The sequence below is a fragment of the Lontra canadensis genome, unplaced genomic scaffold, assembly GCF_010015895.1.
Source record: "Lontra canadensis isolate GAN:19392208 unplaced genomic scaffold, GSC_riverotter_1.0 scaffold32, whole genome shotgun sequence".
Lineage (NCBI taxonomy): Eukaryota > Metazoa > Chordata > Mammalia > Carnivora > Mustelidae > Lontra > Lontra canadensis.
In genome coordinates, this window is record NW_022631026.1 from 18466988 (window position 1) to 18490718 (window position 23731).

Genomic DNA, 23731 nt, shown 5'->3' on the forward strand with positions numbered 1-23731 from the left:
GCATTCACTGAATGCTTATGGTCTGTAATAAACTGTTCCAACTTCTTTTCTCTCCCTCTGTCATCAAAAATATGTTTCTGTAACAGGCTTCCTGCCCTGCATTTTCATGTCAGGATGATGGTCACACAGAAATCCCAGGAATCCATTCAGGTCTGATTCACAGGAGCATTCACTCCTGGTGGCCAAGTGTGGGGCTTTCTGACCGTGGATAAAATGACATGGCTTCTCCAGGGCAGGTCTCCTAGTCAGTAATGCAGGTGTTGCACCTCCCACTCCCAGGTGACGACTGAGCCATGAGTACTGGGAGTTGGGCTCTACTCGGGATTCAGCCTGAGCTGAGAACCATCCAAACAACTGCACAGAAAACAGTACATCCACCAACTCTTCCTCAGCTCCCACTGCAGAGCCAGGCTGAATGCTGCTAACCCACTGTTTCACTGAGCTTTGAACATGAGATCTGGGTAATCAAAGCTATATATAACATACGGAACAGACATAAATACACCATAAATTATAACATGCAACTGGACGTTTATATTATGTAACTTTAAAATCTCAGTCTTAAAAAAATCTGGTCTTTTAACAGAAATCACGTAAGGAAAAAACAATGCAAATAGCTCATACCATCTCCCAAATAATTAGTCCTCAGTAGATTTCACATAAGTGAGATTTGAGGAAGTCTTTGTGTTAAAAAGAAGACTCTTCTTTTTTGTTGTTGTTTTTATTAACATATAATGTATTATTAGCCCCAGGGGTACAGATCTGTGAATCGCCAGATTTACATACTTCATAGCACTCACCGTAGCACATACCCTCCCCAATGTCCATAACCCAATCACCCTCTCCCTACCCCCCACCCCCCGCCCCCGCAACCCTCAGTTTGTTTTGTGAGATTAAGAGTCTCTTATGGTTTGTCTCCCTCCCGATCCCATCTTGTTTCATTTATAAGGAGGATTTTTCTAATAAAGAGAAATGGAAGGTTATTTCAAACCTGAAAAAAAGGTCTAGCAACTAATGTTTCAGCTTTTAGTCAAAGACAACTGAACATAGATCCCTTAGCATTGGGCAACAGAGCAAACAGGAGGAAGGAAGGAAGGAATGTAAATGGTTAAAAGCCTACTGGTGGAAGGCTTAAATGTGCAAGGTATAAATCGTACAAAGGGCTATAGAGAGCCAGCAGAGTACTCTACTAAGAAAAGCTCACTTGAACATCTACACTGTTGGTCTGCCAATCCTTTTGATATCATATTCCCTGTGCCTATAATGCTAGTTCCTCCTCCTCTACCTGGTGGACTACTCATCCTATAAGGTCCAGCTCAGATGTCATCCCTTCCCTGAAGCTCTTTCATATCCTCACAGCACTAGTCACTTTCTCATCTTTATTAATCACAGCACTTTTATTTTTTATTTTTTAAAAAGATTTTATATATTTATTTGAGAGAGAGTAAACAAGTGAGCAGGGGGAGGAGAAGAAGGAGAGGGACAGGGGCACCTGGGTGGCTCAGTGGGTTAAAGCCTCTGCCTTCGGCTCAGGTCATGATCTTAGGGTCCTGGGATCCAGCCCAGCATCGGGCTCTCTGCTCAGCGGGGAGCCTGCTTCCTCCTCTCTCTCTGCCTGCCTCTCTGCCTACTTGTGATCTCTGTCAAATAAATAAATAAAATCTTAAAAAAAAAAAAAAAAAAGGAGAGGGACAAGCAGGATCCCTGCTGAGCATGAAGCCCAAAGTGGGACTCAGTCTCATGACAGCAACATCATGACCTGAGCGGAAATCAAAAGTTAGATGCTTAACCAACTGAGCCACCCAGGCACCCCAATCACAGCACTTTTAAACCACTAATCAAATATTATGATTATGTGACCTATATACTATGGACTCCCCAAAGATATGGACTGTATCTCCCCCCACCCTGTGCATTTCAGTGTGTCATAGAAGGCCCAGAAGATATGTGACTCAGGAACTACGAGTCAGTGAATTAATCTAAAAAAGTCACAAGAGTTAAGGGGGAAGGGAAGAAGAAGAGAAAGAAAATTAGACCACTGAATGCTACACTCACTGAACAAAGCATAACATGTAAGTCTAGGTCAGTCCCAGCCTCATATACCTGGGGCTCATGCTCAGTTTCAAGACACAAGAAACACCTATTTAAAAAAAAAAAAAAAAAAAAAACAGGGGCGCCTGGGTGGCTCAGTGGGTTAAAGCCTCTGCCTTCGGCTCAGGTCATGGTCCTGGGATCGAGCCCCGCATCAGGCTCTCTGCTCAGCAGGGAGCCTGCTTCCTCCTCCTCTCTCTCTCTGCCTGCCTCTCTGCCTACTTGTGATCTCTATCTGTTAAATAAATAAATAAAGTCTTTAAAAAATAAAAACAAAAATAAAAATAAAAACAACTTTCCCTTAACTATGAATATATAGCTTCATTCTCGTAGGTCTCAGGATAGTACTCTCTGCAAACAACTCAATATATGACCTTCATATAATGTGGCATATACAAATAAAGTAACATTAGGGGACTAATTCTTCACAGGTGACTTTCCATTGACCTTCATATTCCACCTTTATTTTTATTGTATGTTTTTAGTACATAATAAAGTGTACTAATCTTAAGTGTACTGCTTGATGAATTTTTACACAGGTATGTACATATGCAACCAACATCCTTATCAATATACAGAATGCTCTTAGCACCTCGGAAGGTTTGTGCATGGTCCCTTCCCAACAGAGTAACTGTAATATTCTGATTTCTATCACCATCCATCAGGTTTCCAGTTGCTCAGCTTCATCTAAATGTATTAAATAGTGTGGACCCTTTGAGTCAAGCTTCTTTCATTCAATACATTATCCATGTTGTTGTATGTATCAGGAATTCACTCAACTTTTTGCTGTGAAATGTTGTGTTACAGAAATATTTAATATTATTTATTTATTTATTAAAGTAATTTAATATTATTTATAAATAATACCCACATTATTTATATTGTGTTATTATCAACACAATATTAAATATCCACTTTTTTTGGATGTTTTGAATGAAGTTATGAACATTTTTGTACATGTCTTTTTAGTCCACTTTTTAATGTAAAATATAGGGCCCAAAGTTCATTTTTTCAAAAAAATGGGAGTTGTGACTTTTCATGAATCTTAAGTGTGTTAAATATATTTCACAGAATCTAAGATGCCATCAATTATAAGACATATCATTATTTTATGTAACAGTAAGAAAGAAAAAAAAAACACTGCCAACAAAACCATGACAGTCCTAAGACACCACTGATGGTAACACGTCCTTAATTTCAGAGATGTTAAAATGTTAAAAAAAGGGTGAGCCACCTGGGTGGCTCAGTGGGTTAAGCCTCTGCCTTCGGCTCAGGTCATGATCCCGGGGTCCTGGGATCGAGCCCCACATCGGGCTCTCTGCCCAGCAGGAAGCCTGCTTCTCCCTGTCTGCCTGCCTCTCTGCCTACTTCTACCTACTTGTGATTTCTCTGTCAAATAAATAAATAAATAATCTTTAAAAAAAAAAAGCATGACTTTAAAATATATCTTATTTCAAGTAATTTGATAAAATCACAGAAAAAAGTAACTATGTACTATTTGATACATATAAAATAACAAATTATAGGTTATGAAGTACGATACAAAGACATGCCTGAACCTACCACCCAAACTTAACACTAGATTATTACTAAATGCTTTGAAGCTATGTTCCACGACTTTATCTCCATACCTCCTTCAGGAGAGGGAACTGCTGTCCTGAATTTTGTGTGCATGACTGCCTTGCGCTTTTCTCCCCCCTTCTAGTGAATCATGTCCTTAGACGCAAGTGCGGTGGACAGTGCTAAGTGTATAGAAAGGAGCTGTCCAGCCCAAGGCCTGATCACCCCCATCTTGCTTTTTTAAAGTTTTTAATCACAAATTTATGATGTAAATTTAAAGAAAACATCGTACAGTTTTGCTTGCCCAATCAATTGCAAGGCCTTCTTGCTCCATTGCCCCACTGCACAATTAAGAGATCCTATACATACATATTCTCCAAACATACCATGTACTTTTTGCTCTTAAGACTTCTTCTCTGTCACCCTCAAATGCTATCACCTTCAATCTCTATCTGTCCAAACCCTAACTCTTCCTTTCATGATGGAGCTGAAATGCTCCCTCCCTATGTTTTATCTGATCTCTTTAGTATTAGTATCTCCCACTCTATTTTCCCTAAGCACTTTGAAGCTCTAATATTTTAAAACACTTATTTTATTACTCTGTCTAAACTATAAATTAGTTGCTGAGTGGAGAGAGAGGGGCAGTTAAAAGGCAGGAACTCTCCTTGGCCTACTACCATCTGTTTATAACCCCTTCGCTATCCTGTATTAGAAAAGTTTGCTTCCTCTAGTCTTTGGAGAGGACAGAAGTAACAGAGTATTATGCTCAACCCGGTTCATTCTTTTCTCTTCCAGCAGGCTGCTCCATAAATGTTTCTTTTTTAATCACTTCACCTCCTTGTCACATTCTACTTGCCTGGTACAAATTTTTATTCCTACTCGGCAATAATACAAATCAAAGGTCCAAAAAAAAAAAGAAAAAGAAAAAAAGAGAAAAGTTTGGATAGTGTTCGAGATGGACTCAAATGTTCTGTAGGGACCTGAGGTCAAGTCTTTTTTTTTTTTTTTTTTAAGATTTTATTTATTTGAGAGTGAGTAAGAGAGACAGAGCATGAGTGGGGAGGAGAGGCAGAGGGAAAGGTAGAAGCAGACTCCCTGCTGAGCAGGGAGCCCGATGTGGGGCTTGAACCCAGGACCCTGAGATCATGACCTGAGCTGAAGGCAGACGCACAACCAACTGAGCCACCGAGGCGCCCCACCTGAGGTCAAGTCTTACAGGCAACTCTTGGTTGGAACATTAAAGGGTGGACAGTGCTCACTAGTAAGGGTAAGCATAGAAAGACCCAAGGAGGAAGAGGACCCGCAGGGAAAAAACTGAAGTTAAGTCCCACACACTGGAGCTTGTCATAGGAGGTTCTCCTTTCACTGCACTGAAGCGTGACACTTAATCTTCTGAAGGGAGAGGGCTTTTTTCCAAAAAGCTGGGGGTCTACCTGTGTGCTCAACTTCATTGTAAGAACTTCGAAGAAATCAGTCAAGTTGTATCCATCTTTGAGCTCTCACACTACTTAAAATATCTGTATTTACCAAATGCTGCTAAACTTTTTGGATGTTAAAATTTTAGATAAGCTACAAAGTATAAACTCAAATGTTCTTCAGTAGAAATTCATATAAAAAACTATACTCTCTCACATTCTTAAGCACGGAATGTCACTTACCTGAGAGGTATCCACTCATACTTTTGTCAAGACTATTAAATTTTTGTCGATATTTTAATCTTGAAGGCTGAGGAACTGCCCACTCTGAGGTCCCAGTCTTGGGCGAGTTCCCTGATAGTGAAGCAGTTGAGGAAGTTGAGCTGTAACAAAGTTTATTTAAAATCTTTCTATTACTAAATAAAATACATTTAGTTAAACCTTATAAGGCAGAAACATTAAGAATCATACCTTCTATAGTACAATAGTAATTGCTTTTGTGTTTGATATTTTAAAGTTTTAAATAATTTAACCTCATTCTTAGGAAAGCAAATACCATATGAAGTACAGAACTACCGTATACCAAGAACGTACTATGTGCCAGGCCCTGTGTTGTGCTAGGACCTTTATGAATACTATTTCTTATCCCCATGACAAATGTAAAAGGTATTACTGTCCCTGCCTTTTTGATGGGCAAACTATGGCTCAGTGATGTTATGAAAAACAAGGTCATACATTCAGTGAGCAGCTAAGCTGGGATACCCAAGACCCTTCTTTTCAGTTAAAGCTAACACTCTTGCTACACTGCTTTGAAAAATGTTATTATGATTTATATGAGGTATGGTGAATGAATACTGAAGCCTTTGTGTTCTCTAAAATTTAAAAGATACTCAATCAGCAGAATTTGCTCAAGAAAAAATTAATGATATACCATAATTATGAAACTTTTTGAGAAACATATACAGAAAGTATATTATTTTGGGCAAAAACTTGACTAATTAAAAACAGAGCATTTTTGGTTTATGTGAAACATTTTTCCACACATGTACTAATCCTAAAAATAAAAAATTATTTTATGTGAGTTATAAGTAGTAAATTTACCTTAAATTTTACATTTGGCCATTGTAAAGTTAAAATCTGTATAAGCTCAGAGCTTGCAAAAAAAAAAAAAAAAGTCATTTGTAGATAGTCCTTATTGAAAGCATTAAAAGTTGGAGGTTTTAAGCCTTCATACCTACTAGATCCTAGATCAATCAGAGACTGGGCTTTCTGTAAACTAGCACCGCCGCCGAGTCCTCCCATCATGAGACTGTAAGATGACGTATGAGGCAATGCTAAAAAAAGGCGGGGGGAATGAAGAAAGAAAATGGTTAATGCTAAACAATTTCACAAAGTATAAAGGAAATCTATATTTACTGGGATACAAGTGTCCCAGTTTCTTTCTTTGACAGTTTCTCACTCATTAGCTAGAAGTACTTACTTGAAGAAGAATAAGGAATGGATAAAGGCTGAATGAGGCCAGCGGTTCCATTTGGTAGTGATGATGTGCTAACAGAAGGCACTAGGGGAGCAGGCATCATTAAGGGAGGAAGGGTGGTCCCTGAAGTCGCAGAGGATAAGGGGGTTGCCACAGGTGCAACTGGAGGCAATGAGTGAGGAATGGACAGATTGGGCATGCTTCCCATTCCTAGAGACAAAACAGAACACATGTCCCAGTGCTAGCCATGGACTATAAAACACAGAAAACAAACTGACAGTACAGTGAGCAAATCCACATTTACAGAGACACTATGGGCAAATTAGTCTTCTAATTAAAAAGTTCACTAAAGCAGCTCTGACTTAGTAGCAAGGGAGGTACACCACTGCTTTTAATATCAACATTCTGACCTATGTGAACTATGGGAATGCCTTCTAAGGAGTTAAAGCATATGATGAAAGCTAAGGAACCTTTTCCAATTAAATATTAGTACTCTCAAAGAGAGACTGCATTACCAGATTAAATGTGGGGTTTTGTGTAAGGATAATATAGTGCTGTTGAGTTACTCAACACACACACACACACATACACATTTCCCCAGTGTTCCCCCTCCCAAAAAGGATAGTTACTAGATACGTTAGGAGACCCATTTATGTATATGCATTATTTGTGAGAAGGAAGTATGCCACATATTTCACTTTTCTTATAAGTAATACATCCATGGATTTAAGGATAATTCTTTAAAAAGAATAAAATGATAACTTTTATTCAGTTACTAACTAGATTACTAGGTACACTCTATGTAAGTATGGTCACACAGTGATCTGGTCTTTATCTCCAGAGCTCACTGCAATAGTGAAAGAATTAAGTATTTTTAAGATCTAACATCTGGAATCAAAGAACATGTAGATTCACAGAATCTAACTGAATGTTCCATACCAATGAGTGCTTCTTATATATAATTAATAAAAAATTGGCTAATCAAAATTAACAGAAAACAGATTCTCTCTGATGAATATATAAATTAATGAGCACAAAGTCTGCAACTTTTAGCCCTAAATTTAGCTGGGTAATTAACCTTTAAATTAAAAAAAATTTCTACTTGGGAATAATTTTAAATCACCTCCCAACTTAAACCATCTAAGTGAGTTTAAAATTGTTCACATTTTTTGTATGACTCATTTGGAGTAGAGAGGAAATTAAGAATAGTATTTAAGATCAGCTCTAACTGGGGGGGGAGGTCAGATACTTTATCATCCAACTGGGAATCGTGAAAGGGAACACTAACCAGACTTGAGGCCAGGACAACAGGCATAAATCAGAACCGTCCCTGGAAAACTGGGACACAAGGACACCCCTGCTATGACAGCGAGTTTAACATCTTATCTCAGACACAATTAACCTGGAGTCTGAGGATTATTGTTTTATGCTAACAAACCCTTTTCTAATCCCTAAATATTATGTATAGGGATCAAGTTTAACTATTAAATGCAGCCAATTCAATTAATAAATACATACCGAAACGAGCAGAAATTAATGGAGAGAACATAGGAGGTTGTTTCATAATAGGAGGGAGGACCACGGGCAACTGTTGGCCCTGTAGCTTTAGCTTGATGAGTTTCATTGCTATGGAGAACTCTTGCTGATCCATCTTCCCATCCTTGTTCAGATCTGATAAAGCCCTTAAAGGATTATGAAGTAGGCAGATTAGTATGTAGTGCTAGCATTATTTTTGATGATAATAAAATAGAAACAATGACATAACATTTACATACAGATCATCACTTAATAACCACATATATAAAATTAAGCAAATAAAATCCAAAAAGCTAAAACCTGTAAATTAAGAAATAGTGACCAAAGATCGCATCTAATGAAATACTGCCCATCTACACAGAATCCATGTAAAGAGAATCTATGAGACCTTTGGGATGAATTCCACCAGTGTGGACAGAAAGAAATTACTCAAGAGTATAATCATTCTAAATTTAATTTATTAATTTACTCAAATATTTATTGAAAGCTTGCTATGTGTCCAGTACTCTACCAGGTGTGGGAATATTCCAAGTGGAAAGAAAGATGGGGTTAGGGTTGATATTTCTTGTAAATGCATTGAAAAACAAAACTCTAGGGAGCCTGGGTGGCTCAGTCAGTTGGGCATCAGCCTTTGGCTCAGGTCATGATCCCAGAGTCCTGATATCAAGCCCCGCATGGGGCTCCCTGCTCAGTGGAGAACCTGCTTCTCCCTCTCCTGCTCCCCCTCTCTTTGTCAAATAAATAAAAAAATCTTTAAAAAAATTTTTTTTATAAAACCCTACATAATATAAAGAACAATTCTGTTTAAGGTAGGAGCAGGAAAAGGGAGGGCTAATTTTGGTCTTACAGATGATGAAAGAAAAAGAAATGAAATAACTACAAAGTAACAGAAAGAAGATTTTGAGAGTTTGCCAAATTATAAAGAAATGTTTTTTAATGGCAATGTATTTATCTTCCCTTAAAAATTCTAAGGACATTAAAAATTTGTCCAAGAGAGGGGCGCCTAGGTGGCTCAGTTGGTTAAGAGTCTGCCTTCAGCACAGGTCATGATCAGGTCCTGGGATCAAGCCCCGCTTTGAGCACAATGTTCAAGTGGGGAGTCTGCTTTTCTCTCTGCTCCTCCCCCCAACTTGTGCTCACTCTCTCTTAAAAAAAAAAAAACAAAAAAACTGTCCAATAGAATAAAACCCCAATTATTTTCAGTCATTTACTCAATAAAATTTATTTTCCTAAAAGCTGAAGAAATACTTAACAACAGCAGACTATGATAAAAAACATCTTTAGATTAACACTGTATCAAAAACAAAATAAAACCAGACTATCAGAAATTTAAATTCATCTACAAGAGAGAACACTTTACCATATTTCAGCTAAAACAGGAGCCGGCAGGCCTGACTGTAAGAAAAAGGTACGTGCTTGATCACCTGAAGGTAATAAAAGCAAAAATCGAGAAGCACATTAGTAAATGGAATTCCTCCAATGCCTCTGAATAATAGTAGTGGACAATAATAATAATGCTATTGCTTTATTTTCATTTTAATTGCAGTCACTTAGGAATAAATTAAACAAAAATAAGCATATAAAATTATTTACATTACATTAAAAAGATTTAGATTTTAACAAGAAAGCCACAAATCAAGTTATATGCATTAATCAATGATGAAAGATTACATTATTCATCTTAGGTTTTTCATAATAACTGGTGTATAGCTTGATAATATTTCCAATTAATAAAATTCATAATTTAGAACATTACTCCCTAAAAGAATTCTAAATAAAAAATACCAGGTGTTAGGAAAGACAGTCCCCCAACTGGTCTCATGGTCTCGCACAATCCTCTACGTCCTTCCGTGTGTGCCAAGAATGCAACACCCTAACTGCTCTCCACCTGGGTTGTTTCTCAGGTTGGGTTTGTGGTGAGCAATCTTGAGGCGTGAGGAGGTAATGTTTCCTTCCCCCAGCCAAAAAACAAACCTGCTTGCTAAATATGGTGGGTTCCCTCAGGCTCAATGTTTCTGTCCTATGACACAACTGCTGCATTTTTGCCATCCTTTTGGGCCCTCTGCATCACCCTGTGGGACTCAGGGAACAGAGAAGCCTATAGGAACATGCTGATTCTTGTAACACTAGCTGTGCCATTTGTAACAAAGTCCTTTGTCTCTGACTCAGGAACCCTGGATCTTATGCCGCATCCATGAGACAGTAACAGACTATGTTACTAACTTGTAAGCAGGGTAAGCAAATCCCAGCCATGACACCAGGAAAGGCAGCTATTATTAGAGAAGCACAGATAACATTAAGCTATAATGGCTAAGGGGAATGGACTCCAAAGTCAGACTGAAAGTTTCCCAGCACAGATCAACACCAACAGCACAGATGTGGTAAATATTAGTCATTATAGTTACTATTACTGGAAATAAAGCATTCAGGTTCTTTGGCACAGAAAAAAAGTTTAATCTATACAAAAAAATTTGAAAGACACACCTAAATTAATCCTCCTTGGGCTCTTGAGGTCATCTTGCAAGACAAGAGCTAGTGCCGACAATCAACGCTTTGTATCACCTCTCAAAAACCGAGGACTAGCATTATAAAAACAGATTGTAGGAAAAAACTTCTAGATTATTTTCGAGGAAATGGGTCTGATACATACTTCTAGACCTAGCAATACCGACCATCATACAGGCAACTGGCACAATGGATTCGGAGCATATTAATAAATTTGGTTGGGAAAAAAGTCTCAGTTACCTTAAGAAAGAAACTGAAAACGTTCTAGAAACAATGTTAAAGTGGGAAACTGAAATTCTTGGATATCCTTTAGGATCAAGAAAAGATCTTCCGTAAGCCAAATCCAAAACAACAAATTAAGACAGTTGCAGGTAAAATAAGAAAGCCACAATTTTTTAATGCATAAATTCTGACTGAGAGGAATTTAATCACTTAGCAATACAAAATTGATGGTAATCAAATTAAAACTAATTCTAAGACAATACATGAAAAGGAACATAACTGACAAATAAAATGTAAATACAAACCTGTTATGTAACCTCCTGAGGGTTTGAGGTTATCAAACTGCTTGTCATGCTTAGTCCGTTCCTCAGAGGTAATAGCCCACATGTTTGGCCCTCCTAAACCAGAAGTGAAAGACAAAGAAATTATAGTATGTATATATGAGAATGCTCCAAATAATTCTAAAATGTAAATATGAATCACAGGTGTCCCTGTAGAGACATTACTCTATCCCTGCATGACACAAACGGTAAAGTTCTATCACAACCATATATATGACACAGCCCTGAGGTTCTTCACTCATTCACCCCATTAACATCTATAGAACAATAACTGTATACCATTCACAAGAAATAGGCAATAAGCTAAATTCTGGAAATAAAAAGATGAATAAGATAGTATTCCCATCCTCTCCACACATTCAACATAGCTAATAACGGTCTATATACTTCACTTCTGACTACTTTTTCAGTTTACTCAACTTCTACCAGTAAGAAACCAAATATGTTTAGGTATATAAATTCATATAAATTTGCTGTTTATGGTATAAAAATCTGCCCTACAGAGCCGCTTCCAGGAAATGCTTATCATTGAAAGTAGGTACCCACTATACTTTGAAACACTAAGACAGATCTGACTTAACAAATACTTCTTAGCCCTAAATGAAAGGATTAAAAAGAATCTATAAACATCCTCTTTTAAAGACAAGCTTTAAGATTAAAGTTAAAAATATAGAAACAGATGTACTGAAAAACTAAGTTCCTAAAACAGCTAAACCTACACACTTTCTAAATAAATACCACACACATAGTAAACTCTTGGTTTATCAGTTTTTAATAAAGTAAACAAATTAACCTGTCATGACTCTTGTGACTAGGTGTGTGGACCTAGACTGCTTTACTATCATAGGAATCTGGAAAACTGATGACAACAGAAAAACAATGACAATACAGGATGACAGAGAAGGAAGCAGCTCACTTGCACTGAGCCCCGACTCTATGTCAGAGACTTTTTACGCAGTACCTCACTACTCCCACCGCTGCCCTCTACATTAGGTACTACTATTATCCCCATGACACAGGTGAGGAAACCAAAATCCACGGTGGTAAAGTTATTTGTTCAACGTCACACAACTAGTAAGTGGCAGAGCTGAGATCGGAACCCAGGAAGCCTGAACTGTGAGCTACACTGTTTCTCAATATTTATGGTTAATATGCTTGTGTTTTCTGTACCTTAGCTGCCACCTCTAAAAATGAAGACTGGGGTGCCTGGGTGGCTCACTTGTTAAGCATCTGCCTTCAGCTCAGGTGATGATCCCAGAGTCCTGGGATTGAGCCTCCTATAGGAGGCTCAGCGGGAAGCCTGCTTCTCCCTCCTCCACTCCCCCTGCTCGTGTTTCCTCTCACTGTTTCTCTTTCTGTCAGATAAATAAATAAAATCTTTAAAAAATAAATATAAAAACTAGGAAGATTATCTAAGTTTACAGGGTTGTAAAGACTGTATGTAATAAGTAATACATCAACTCTAAAAATAACACTAAATATAATTCTTCATCTATTAGATCGGTAAAGTAACAACAGCTAGCATTTAATGAAACTTGCCATGTGTTAGGTATTTCTCTGAGAGCTTTATGTGCACTGTTTCTAAAAGTCTCGCAAGAATTCTATGAGGTTACTATTACTATTATTACTGTTTTACAGAGGAGGAAATAGAGGCATGGAGAGATTAGATAATTTGCCCCAGGTATCAAAGTTGGTAAGTGTTGAAGACAGGGTCAGAATCCACAGACTTAAAATTAAGAATCTTAAACTATCTGCCCTGACAATAATTAAAAACAAATAAACCCACAAATATGTTGTTACTTGACTTCAACAAAGATGTCAAGATAATTCAAAGGGGAAAGGATAACCCTTCACTGAACCCTTCACTGAAAGGATGAAAGAACAGGACATCCACATGAACAACAACAGTAAAAACAAATCAAACCATTTCAATCCTGCATCACATATGAAGAGTTAACTCTAAATGGATTATAGAAATAAACACAGGAGCCAAACTGAAAATTTTTGTGATGAAAGCAAACAAAAAACTCTTTGTGAATTTAGATTAGGAAACGATATTAGGACACAAATGACTAAAACTTTTTGTTAAGTTGGACTTTCTCCTTTCTTAAAGACAGTGTTAAGAAAGTAAAAAGACAATGGGTGGCTGGGTGGCTCAGCGGGTTAAGCCTATGCCTTCGGCTTGGGTCATGATCTCGGGTTCCTGGGATCGAGTCCCACATTGGGCTCTCTGCTCAGCGGGGAGCCTGCTTCCCCCCTCTCTCTGCCTACTTGTGATCTCTCTCTCTCCCTGTCAAGTAAATAAATAAAAATCTTAAAAAAAAAAAAAAAACAAACCTACAGTAACATATCACTCCATGCCCATAGAATGTCAAATTTTTTTTAAAAAACTGCTGGCAAGCATGCTGAGCAACTCAAATTCTCACATACTGCTGGTGGGGAAGGAAACTGAGACAATTTATAAAAAAGAGTCTAGCAACTTCTTATGAAGTTAAATATCCATTTCCCACGCAACCCAGCAGTAAGTTCCTGGGTAGGGGTGCCTGGGTGGCTCAGTCAGTTAAGTGTCTGCCTTCAGCTCAGGTCATGATCCCGGGGGTCCTGGGATGGAGGTCTGTGTGGGCTCCCTGATCAGCAGGGCGCCTGCTTCTCCCTCTCCAACTCCCCCTGCTTGCGCTCCCTCTGTCAAATAAATGAATAAAATCTTTAAAACAAAAACAAAAACAAAAAAACTCCTGGATATTTATGCAAGAGAAATGACTTTTTCCAGATAAAAATCTGTCCTCTGATGATTATAGTAGCTTTAGACATTTGATTTAGACATGAAAGCCTGGAAACAACCTAGATGTTTTCTACAGATGAATGGATAAACAACTTGTGGTACACATTTATACAATGGAATTCTACTCAGCAATGAAAAAGAAAGATAAATACAATTACATAGATGAACTGTGAAAGTATTTTGTTAAGTGAAAGGAGCCAGACACAAATAGCCATGTATTGTGTATTTCACTTATATGACATTCTGGAAAAAGCAAAACTGCAGGGACAGAAATCTGACCAGTGGTTGCCAGTGGCTAAGGGCAGGGTATAGGGGATGAGGGAAACTTCTATGTGATGGAAATGTTCCATATCCTGATTTATATGACTGTATGCATTTATTAAAACCCACTGAACTATATATATACTTAAGAAGGGTAAACAATACTTCAATAAACCCAACTTAAAAATAAAACAAACAAACAAAAAAATACAGCAGCTAATACATACCAGCCACATGGAGTCTGTCAATAAATTAGTTTCCTTACTCAACCCAATGCCAGGGAACAATATAACTAAGGAGAAGTCAGAGCATTAAAATCTTTCTCAGGCTCTTCCCCTTCTGGTAAAGGTACCCTTGCCAGAAAATACTGAGAGCAAGGCTGTTTAGTCAGAAACCTCAAGACTATTTTAAGTCTGGAGAGTCTGGTTAGGAAGGCTTGAGCTGCTCTAACACACATCGAGGGAGTGTACATCCCCCCAGGGAGTGGCAAACTGCTTCCTAAGACTGCAGAGGGCTCTGTGGCATCAGAAGGACAGTGCTTTTTTATGTCCCACTGACACTTCACTTTTCCTTGGCTACCTGTCTTCGCAGTGGCCAACTCAACTATCTGATAAGGTCTCTCATTTAGTTCCAACAACCTTGACACCTTCATACCTATTCAGCCAAAAACCATTTTGGGGCATCACTGTGAATAACGACTAGGGATGTTTGAATGCTTTAAAAGGAACTCACACACTCTCTTAGCCAAGAGAATCACACACAACAATCATGATTAAATGTTATCATGATTAATGTCACTTATAGAATAAAAATGCCTAAAGTATTATGACAAGGCATAATTTTTAAGTAGTATTTAAATAATCTTTAAATTGGACACTTAAAAGATGACCATATTAAAACATAAGATGTTAATGCACTAGGAATTTTACACAAAGGAAAAGTTACACAGAAATAAGAAAACTAGAAAATATATGTACTTCAAAAACCATTTTAAAAGAGTTGATCTGGGGCATGTGGATGTCTCAGATGGTTAGGTGTCCAACTTGATTTCCACTCAGGTCAAGATCTCAGGTTTGTGAGATCATGTCCTATATCGGGCTGGGTGTGGAGTCTGCTTGAGATAGTCTCTCTCTCCCTCTCCCTTTGCCCCTTCCCCCTGCCCCTTAGCTCCTGCCCCACCCCCGCAATAAATAAATAAATAAATAAATAAATAAAATCTTAAAAAAAAAATAGTTGATCCAATTCTGGTTTTCTTAGAATATATACTAACAGAACCTTTCCAAGAGTCAACAGTTTATTATTTTGAACTTAACAATAAAAGATTTCCCAATTTTTCTCTGTATTTATTTGTAAGCCTATAGAAAGTCAGGAAAACCTAAGTTTGGGGGTTGATGTTTAATATTTCCTTGAAAAGCCAACATCTTTTTACATTGTCTGATCACCTTTGAAATGTATTAAAAGTCTATCCACTTCCCCCACTCATCACTAAATTGAGAATGTGGTATTTCCATAAAGATTTCTGTTGCTTATTCTCATCTTCTCACCTACTGCCTCTGTCAAAAATGTTCTTATGGTCTATGTGGAAGGAAAAATAGACATTTATAGAGTATCCACTATATGCTAAATCCCATGCAGTAGATAGTGTCATCCCTGTTTCACATACATAGACAAACATACATACACATATGTATATGCACATATGGGTACACACACACACACACAAGTTCCATAAGGTTAAGTCAACACAGCTGAGTTGTAGCATAGCAGTATCCTAACACACAGTTCTGAAGGTACATGATTCAAACATGCTCAATCCTGCTTGTATGCTGCAAAATTAAATGAAGACTATTTCTGGATCCAATTCAAAATAATAGTCAAATGATGTATGTCAACCCAGTACAAACTTAAATCTCTAAAACACAACTAGAATACTGGTCTAGATAGAACTAAAGCCTTAACTATGATATGAATAATGCATGCTTGGGCTGTTATAAATGCAGCGCAGTACCACCTCTAATTCTGCAGATCCAATGTTTAACAATTTCCTAATTACACAGATGAAAAGACCAATGAACTCTAAAATTCTGAAAAAGTAATAAAACTCTAAAATGGCACTTTTTCCTCCTAAAGCCATTAGCCATTCTCTCCCTCCCCATCCTCCCTCCTTCCCTCTTCCATATTTTGAATATTGCCACTGTCAGGGGCTTCAGAACTTCTTACCCATTTAACCAGTCTTCAGTACCCCCACCCCCCAATTTTAAGGCTGGAACAAGCTACAGTACACTATAATCAACAGGCAGTAACATGAATTTGAAGTAGCCTCTTGCTTATCACCTGATGATTCAAATATCAGGCTCTCTGTGTTTACAGTTTTATTACATTTTTGAAAAGCAGAAAGCAAACCTACCATGATCAAAGAAGACTCTGGCAAGGATGATTCTGCTGGTGCAGAAGACACCAGAATTAGAGTCACGAGTGGTAAAAATATGACGCACTGATCTTTTTTGCTCTGTTGAGGAGATGGGAAGTGAAGCATCAAAGAGACTAAGAAAAGAATATCTACTCAATAGAACTTTCTGAGATGATGTAAATGTTCTGTATCTGCATTGTCCAATACAATGGCCACTGGCCACATGTGGCTTTGAAAGCTTGAAATGTGGCTATATGACTGAGTGACTGAATTCACTTAATTTTTATTAATTTAAAGTTAAGTTGAAATCGTCACATGTAGCTAATGGCTACTATATAAGGCAGCACATCTTTGTGAGAACCAAAGAAGTCTAAATCTGTAGTTAGTCTTGGGATGATGAAATAGACATGGCAAAATGTGAGAAATACATTTGAAGCGTTTAGACACACAGCTTGGTCTAGGGCACTTAAAGACAGGTTCCAACGGTACTGGGCATCGAAAAGATTTAACACCATCTATAATTGAGCATTTACTAGAAGAGCAAACACTGCTTTTGAAAGTTTTGTGCTATATGTGAATGCCTCTTCTAGTAAGATCTTAAACTCTGAATTCGGCTTGAATTAGATATGAGCAAGATCATCTTCAATCTTCAGCTGTATTATAAACTAAGGAGGGTACAAAGTCTACATTTGCTATCAATTCTTCAGAATTAAAAAAAAAAATTACTACCTCTAATCCTTTTTTAACTACCTTGATTCCTAAACGTCATTCCTAAAGTAATTATCCAACATTTTGTCAATATTATTCTTTCATATATAATGCAATGAGCTACAAAGTAGATACACAAATGTTAAGGGAAGGGAAGAAACAGAATGAAGAAAGACTAGGCCTACCTACACTGCTTTCTTTTATGTCCATTTTGTTTGTAAACCTTAACATTTTGATTGAAGTTTGAAACTAAACTATGTGTTTAATGCAAACTCCTATGTGTGGTGTGTAGAAATCCTAAGTTTGGGTAGAGCACATTAGTACTACAATTATTACCCTGATTCTAAACTTATGTTTATCACTCATTATGAAGAAAAAAGCCATTATTCAATTTTTAAAAACTGCCTGTGGCATCAAATAATCTTCATAACCCCACACCATTTCCAGCAATGATCACACTGATCTTTAAATAAGAGTTTTGAAAAGGCAAAGAGCAAAACAAAACTCTTATCTCAAGCCCATCCTTACATGACATAGAATTCTACCACACAGAATTTAGTTTTACCTTTTACACAAATAATTCAATTTTCTGAAACTTTCCTAAATCTCACAGGTCAATCCTGAATCTTAAAATTTTAGATATACAATGTATTTTTTCTGTTAACAATGTGCTTAATTTGGCCCTATGACTGAAAATGTGTTTTTAAAGAGGATGCAACTGATCAAATATAAGATGGGAGCATTAAAACAGAATCATTGTTTGAAAGCGGTAGAATTATTCATGATGCTTCCTTCTTTTTCTTCTCCTAGTGTTCTTTAATATCACTGCTTTCAATTTAAATGTTAAAGAGTTATTGACTAGACTCTCTATTCCTTATAAGTGGCTAATGAAATTTACCACAAATTTAAGAAGTTCACATCTTAGATTTCTTTAGCAATTTAAAAATATAATGCATTTTCTCTTTCTCTTAAAAATATAATGCATTAATTCTAAGTGACATACACACTACCTTAATACTTATTAAGGGTGGTTAATTTGTATTTGGGAAAAGAATTAAAACTAGAATCAGAAAAGAAACTTTAAAAACTTTTTGTTACTGAAGTTATCTAAACATTTTCTTTAAAAATGTTTCATATTAAACAATTGTGTGTATAGGCATACACAACCCTTTAAAAAGGAATACTTAATTTTATGTGCATATTACTAAATGAATCTTTATTAGCTTAGTCAGTTTACAATCATCCTAAACTACTGAAATACCTTCAATAGTCTTCACTTACAGCACTCTGCTTTTTGTCCTCCCATATTATGCATCAAACACAATATACCTTTAGGTTATTCTTAACTGCTGAAAGGCAAGCACACATTCCAGATGATACAGCAGAATGTGCTTACATTGAGCCACAGGATTTACTGCACAATATTCTAATAGAAGATATATGCAGTGTTCTGAAGTAAACTATCAAAACGTTTTCAGTAAGAATATTTTAAGTTTTGCACTTATTAGCTCAAGGAAAATATCAAGACGAATATTTTACCACCTTTACAACCCCCCCACCCGGCATAACCTCTTTATCTTGCCACAAGCACAAAGCAGCTTACCATTCATAGCTGTGGGAAACTGAGCCATCATGGTCCTGAATTTTCCTTGCTAGCTCTCAGCCATCTGCAACATAAAAACATTGTGCCATTAATAATACAACAAGGGCAGATCACAGCTTTAGTGCACCAGCTTAGCAGTGGGAATGTCTGTCCCCTTGAGCTCACACTTCCAAGAGGAAACAATGCAGAGCTGCTGCTGCTGCTGCTGAAGGGGCAGGATTTACATTTAGGGAAGGAGGGTAGGAGACTTTGTTGGGTAATGATGCTGCCTTTAAAACAGAAACATTTATAAGAAAAAACAGTCCCATATTTCATAGCAAATACTGAATAAAGAAACCCTTGGCATGAATCAGCTTTGTAGACATCAACTTGGGAGAGAGGAAAGTTGTTATAGCTAGGCAAGATGCTATTTCAGAGAAATCAACTGTATAAATTAAGTGTATAATAACATGGAAATCCGTAACGTTCTTTTCTTTAAAAAATCCCTAAATGAGAAAAATATCCAAAATAAATGTGGCACAGGGTTCTACAGGTTTATAAAAATTTCCCAGAATTATTATAATATATATGTTTATTTAAACAACTAACTGTGCTGGGCAAGTACCCTGCACTAGGAACAGAAGCGACTTTGGATATTAACAGCTGTGATTTAAATCCCAACTCTGCTATTTTCCGAGCTGTGACGGCAGGAGAGTTATTTAATCTTTTCGAGTCTCAGATTCCTCATCTGTAAAAATACTCTGCACGAGTATTTTTTTTTTTTAAGTATTAGATATATTCCAGTACACTGCTTGACACACAGCGAGTGTTTGATAAATAGCTGCTATTTTGCAAACAACCAGGGAGGGAGAGTGCAATATAATCTTGAACCCTGAATTCATTATTTTACTATGAATAAATTCAAAATTCATTCCACGAATCTTGAGGGTAAGATCAGTTAGGGAGAGTGAAGACCTAGGAAATTTATAATAATGTACTTAGTAATTAAAACCATGGCTTATAAACTGTAGGGGAAAATCACTATATTAAAAAGACCATTCAGTAGCTCATCTATTTGCCCAAATCATTTAAATATTAACACTTTTAGAAGCCCAAAGAAAAATGTTTGCACAAGCCATGTGAACAAAGAAGGCATAAAGAGTTAGACGTCACAGCGGACGGTGTCACCAGAGGAGCTCCAGAGGAGCTGCCAGGAAGTGCTACAAGGCACCAGATCGTAGTGAGTTTGGTGTGCTCAAAGAGAAATATGACCTATCAGTAGAACCTCCAAAAGTTAGTCACACCAACAAAAGACTGGTATATACATCCAATTTACTGATTTACAAAGAGAAATTTAATAGCCGAGAAAACAGTCCCTTTTCTTCCTATCAAGCAAATTACAACATCTACTAAATTTCAACCAGATCACTGTGTAGTGAGGGAAGGGAGTTACCAGTGATTAGAATGTTTAATGACATCATGCACTGACAGTCAGATACATTTATCTACACAACAAGAATAAGAATAAGAATAAGCACAATAGGGACAGACAGTTAAACCTCCAATAATGCTTTGAATGACACTGCCAACTTTGGTCTTATGACTCCTAGCTTTTCTGTATGCTACCACCATACACCATCCCCCCTCTTAAAGTGTATACTCTTTCTTTAGGTGTTAAGCTTTAGTGCGGCTTCTTGCACAGCAAAGAAAACCATCAACAAAACTAAAAAACAACCTATTGAATGGGAGAAGATATTTGTGAATGACATATCTGATAGAGGGTTAGTATCCAAAATATATAAAGAACATATAAAACTCAATGCCCCAAAAACAAATAATTCATTTAAAAAAGACACAGACATTTCTCAAAAAAAAAAAAAAAAAAAAAAAAAAAAAAAAAAAACGTACAGATGGTCAACAGACAGATGAAAAGATGCCCAACAACACTAATCATCAGGGAAATGCAAATCAAAATCACAATGAGTTATTACCTCATGCCTGTCAGAACAGCTAAAATCAAAAATACAGGAAATATCCAGTATGGGTGAGGATGTGGAGAAAAAGGAACCCTCGTGCACTATTGGTAGGAATGGAACTGGTGTAGCCACCGTGGAAAACAATATGGAGGTTCCGCAAAATATTAAAAGCAGAATGACCATATGATCCAGTAATTCCGGTACTGTGTATTTACCAAAAGATGAAAATACTAATTTGAAAAGACAGACACACCCCTATGTTTATTGCAGCATTATTTACAATAGCCAAGTTGCAGAAGCAGCTGACTGTCCACTGACAGATAATGGATAAAAAAAATGTGGTATACAGAATGGAATACTACTTAGCCATAAAGAACGAAACCTGTGGCGCCTGGGTGGCTCAGTGGGTTAAGCATCTGCCTTCAGCTCAGGTCATGATCTCAGGGTCCCATGACTGAGCCGCACACAGGGCTCCCTGCTCAGCAGGGAGTCTGCTTCTCCTCTTCCTCTGCCTCCAGCTCTACCTACTTGTGCTCTATGTATCAAATAAATAAATAAATCTTAAAAAAAAGAAAACAACAACCAACAAACCCAAACCCTCCTTGTGAGCCACAGGTTCAAATCCAGTGTTCTTACCCCATGTAAAGTGAGTTCTTGACTACCCCACCAAGTTTAGATACTATTCTCTGTGTAGTAAACAAGTCCAATCCCTACACCTTACATTACCTTGTGAAAAAGGAAGAAAGAAAAAACTAACTCGTACGTAAGTGGAATTTCCTCCTATCTAGGAAGAGTATAGTGACAGGTGAAGTCTAAGTGTGGTAACAGGATTAAAGTTCCATTGCAATAACGCTTTAAAAAAAATTTTTTTTTTAATTTCAGTATAGTTAACACTACGTTATACTAGCTTCGGATGTACGATACGGTGACTCATGGTAAGTACACACCTAATTCCTTCACACGGTTCACCATTCCCCCGCATCTCCCTCTGGCAGCCATCAGTTTGTTCTCTGAGCCCCCCAGGCACCCCGCTCACAGGGAGTTTTAAAATGTTCAAAGGAGAGGGACATAGATTTTACTTAAGACAATCAATGGTGTGGGGCGCCTGGGTGGCTCAGTGGGTTAAAGCCTCTGCCTTCGGCTCAGGTCATGATCCCAGGGTCCTGGGATCGAGCCCCACATTGGGCTCTCTGCTCTGCAGGGAGCCTGCTTCCTCCTCTCTCTCTGCCTGCCTCTCTGCCTACTTGTGATCTCTGTCTGTCAAATAAATAAATAAATAAAATCTTAAAAAAAAAAAAAAAGACAATCAATGGTGAAGAAAAGACCACAGCTATACCATGGAGATCAGTTAGGGAAGAGAGAACAGTAACTGACACCTGATCTAAAATAGTGGCAGACAGAACAGAGCAGAGGGGGTGAACTGGAATAATAAGGAAGGGTTTAAAACAGGTAGAACCCAGAAACTCTTTAGATATGAGGGATTATGAAGTAAAAGGAATCAAAGTGATGACTCCCAGAATTTGTTTGTGAGACTGGGTGAATTGTGGTGTCGCCAGTTTTAAGAAAAAGTGAACACAGAGGAAGTCTCATAAATATCGATATGACTGATAATTCCCCAATACAGAAATTCTACAAAAAAGTCTGACACTTTTATTTCCCCAATTTTAAATTGTTATCAGTAATGCTAAACCAAAATAAGTTAACACGCCTGCAAAGAAACTGTTTACTTACAGATACGTAGTAGCAAGTAGCAAGACCTATTTTATTAGGTCTCTGAGATGAGATAGTTTCAAAATGTAGAAGAAAAATCCTCCAAAAATGCTACATGCAACACACTGTATAACTGCATAAAAGCATGAGAATTACCAGGGACAGTTTGAAGAGAAAGCATGCACTTAAAAAGGACAAAGAATAGGATCCCACAGTCACAAAGCCTTAATCAATTAGGTCTAGGTCTAAAATTTAAAGATTATCTATCTAGAACTTACAGTTAGTCATCACATACCCTATGAATACAACAGAATGCCACATAATAGATACTCAGTAATCACAGGTATGATTCTGAAATAAAACCAAAGAATGAATCAAATAATATAATGGGAAGGGAGGGCAAGTAAAGCTGAAGGTACCAGTATTACAGAACTTTCTTTACCTGGGATTTAGCCCATGGTACATGGGATTTAGCCAGCCATGCATGCAGGTATCATTACATAGATGTATACATGTAACATCTAATTGATTGTGGTAACATCTGACTATGGTAGTGTAATTTGTTGGAACCAACAAGCTTTTACTATTTCATATCTGTTATATCAATTCTCTCTGCCCTGTTGTCAAATAATTACCTCATGCTTAACAATTCTACTAATCTACTTGCAGAATAGTACTTGTACAAAGAAATAACAATTGAAATTTTGAAAAATTAGATATTTTACACTTAAATCAATTTTTTAACTTTTTAAAAATAGTTTATTTATTTATTTGACAGACGGAGATCCCAAGTAAGCAGAGAGGCAGGCGGGGGTGGGTGGGTGGCGAGAAGCAGGCTCCCCGCTGAGCAGAGAACCCGAAGTGGGCCTCGATCCCAAGACCCGGGGAACATGACCTGAGCCGAAGGCAGAGGCTTTAACGCACTGAGCCACCCAGGCGCCCCAATCAATTTTTTTACTTTATGTAATCATACTAGCTACCATTTAATAAGTGCTTACTATTAATGCAATACACTTCTATTAATCATCTACTATGTACTACTATGTGTTGTGCTCAATACTGAGAATCTAATATATTCTAGGTTGCGTACAAGGAGCTTCAGAGGAGAAACAGAGGAGCTTGTAAAACAGGCTTCCAGGTGCCAGATACTGCTAA

At 37.4% G+C, this 23731-nt stretch overlaps 1 protein-coding gene across 5 annotated transcripts in view; it reads right to left on the minus strand.

Annotated features, from left to right (window-relative positions):
• The window catches only part of ITSN2 (intersectin 2), a 136775-nt gene that overhangs the window by 89106 nt on the left and 23938 nt on the right, over window positions 1-23731 (minus strand). For 3 of the 5 annotated variants that reach the window (XM_032866944.1, XM_032866945.1, XM_032866948.1), the window contains exons 2-9: window positions 18912-18975; window positions 16598-16699; window positions 11112-11204; window positions 9440-9503; window positions 8062-8225; window positions 6547-6753; window positions 6301-6400; window positions 5310-5449 (exon numbers count right to left, since the gene is read on the minus strand). In XM_032866944.1, coding sequence (XP_032722835.1) covers window positions 5310-5449; window positions 6301-6400; window positions 6547-6753; window positions 8062-8225; window positions 9440-9503; window positions 11112-11204; window positions 16598-16699; window positions 18912-18942 — 901 coding nt within the window. In that variant the 5' untranslated portion in view covers window positions 18943-18975. Of the gene's footprint in view, window positions 1-5309; window positions 5450-6300; window positions 6401-6546; window positions 6754-8061; window positions 8226-9439; window positions 9504-11111; window positions 11205-16597; window positions 16700-18911; window positions 18976-23731 lie in introns of those variants that run through there. The other 2 variants (XM_032866946.1, XM_032866947.1) reach the window with 1 other exon arrangement.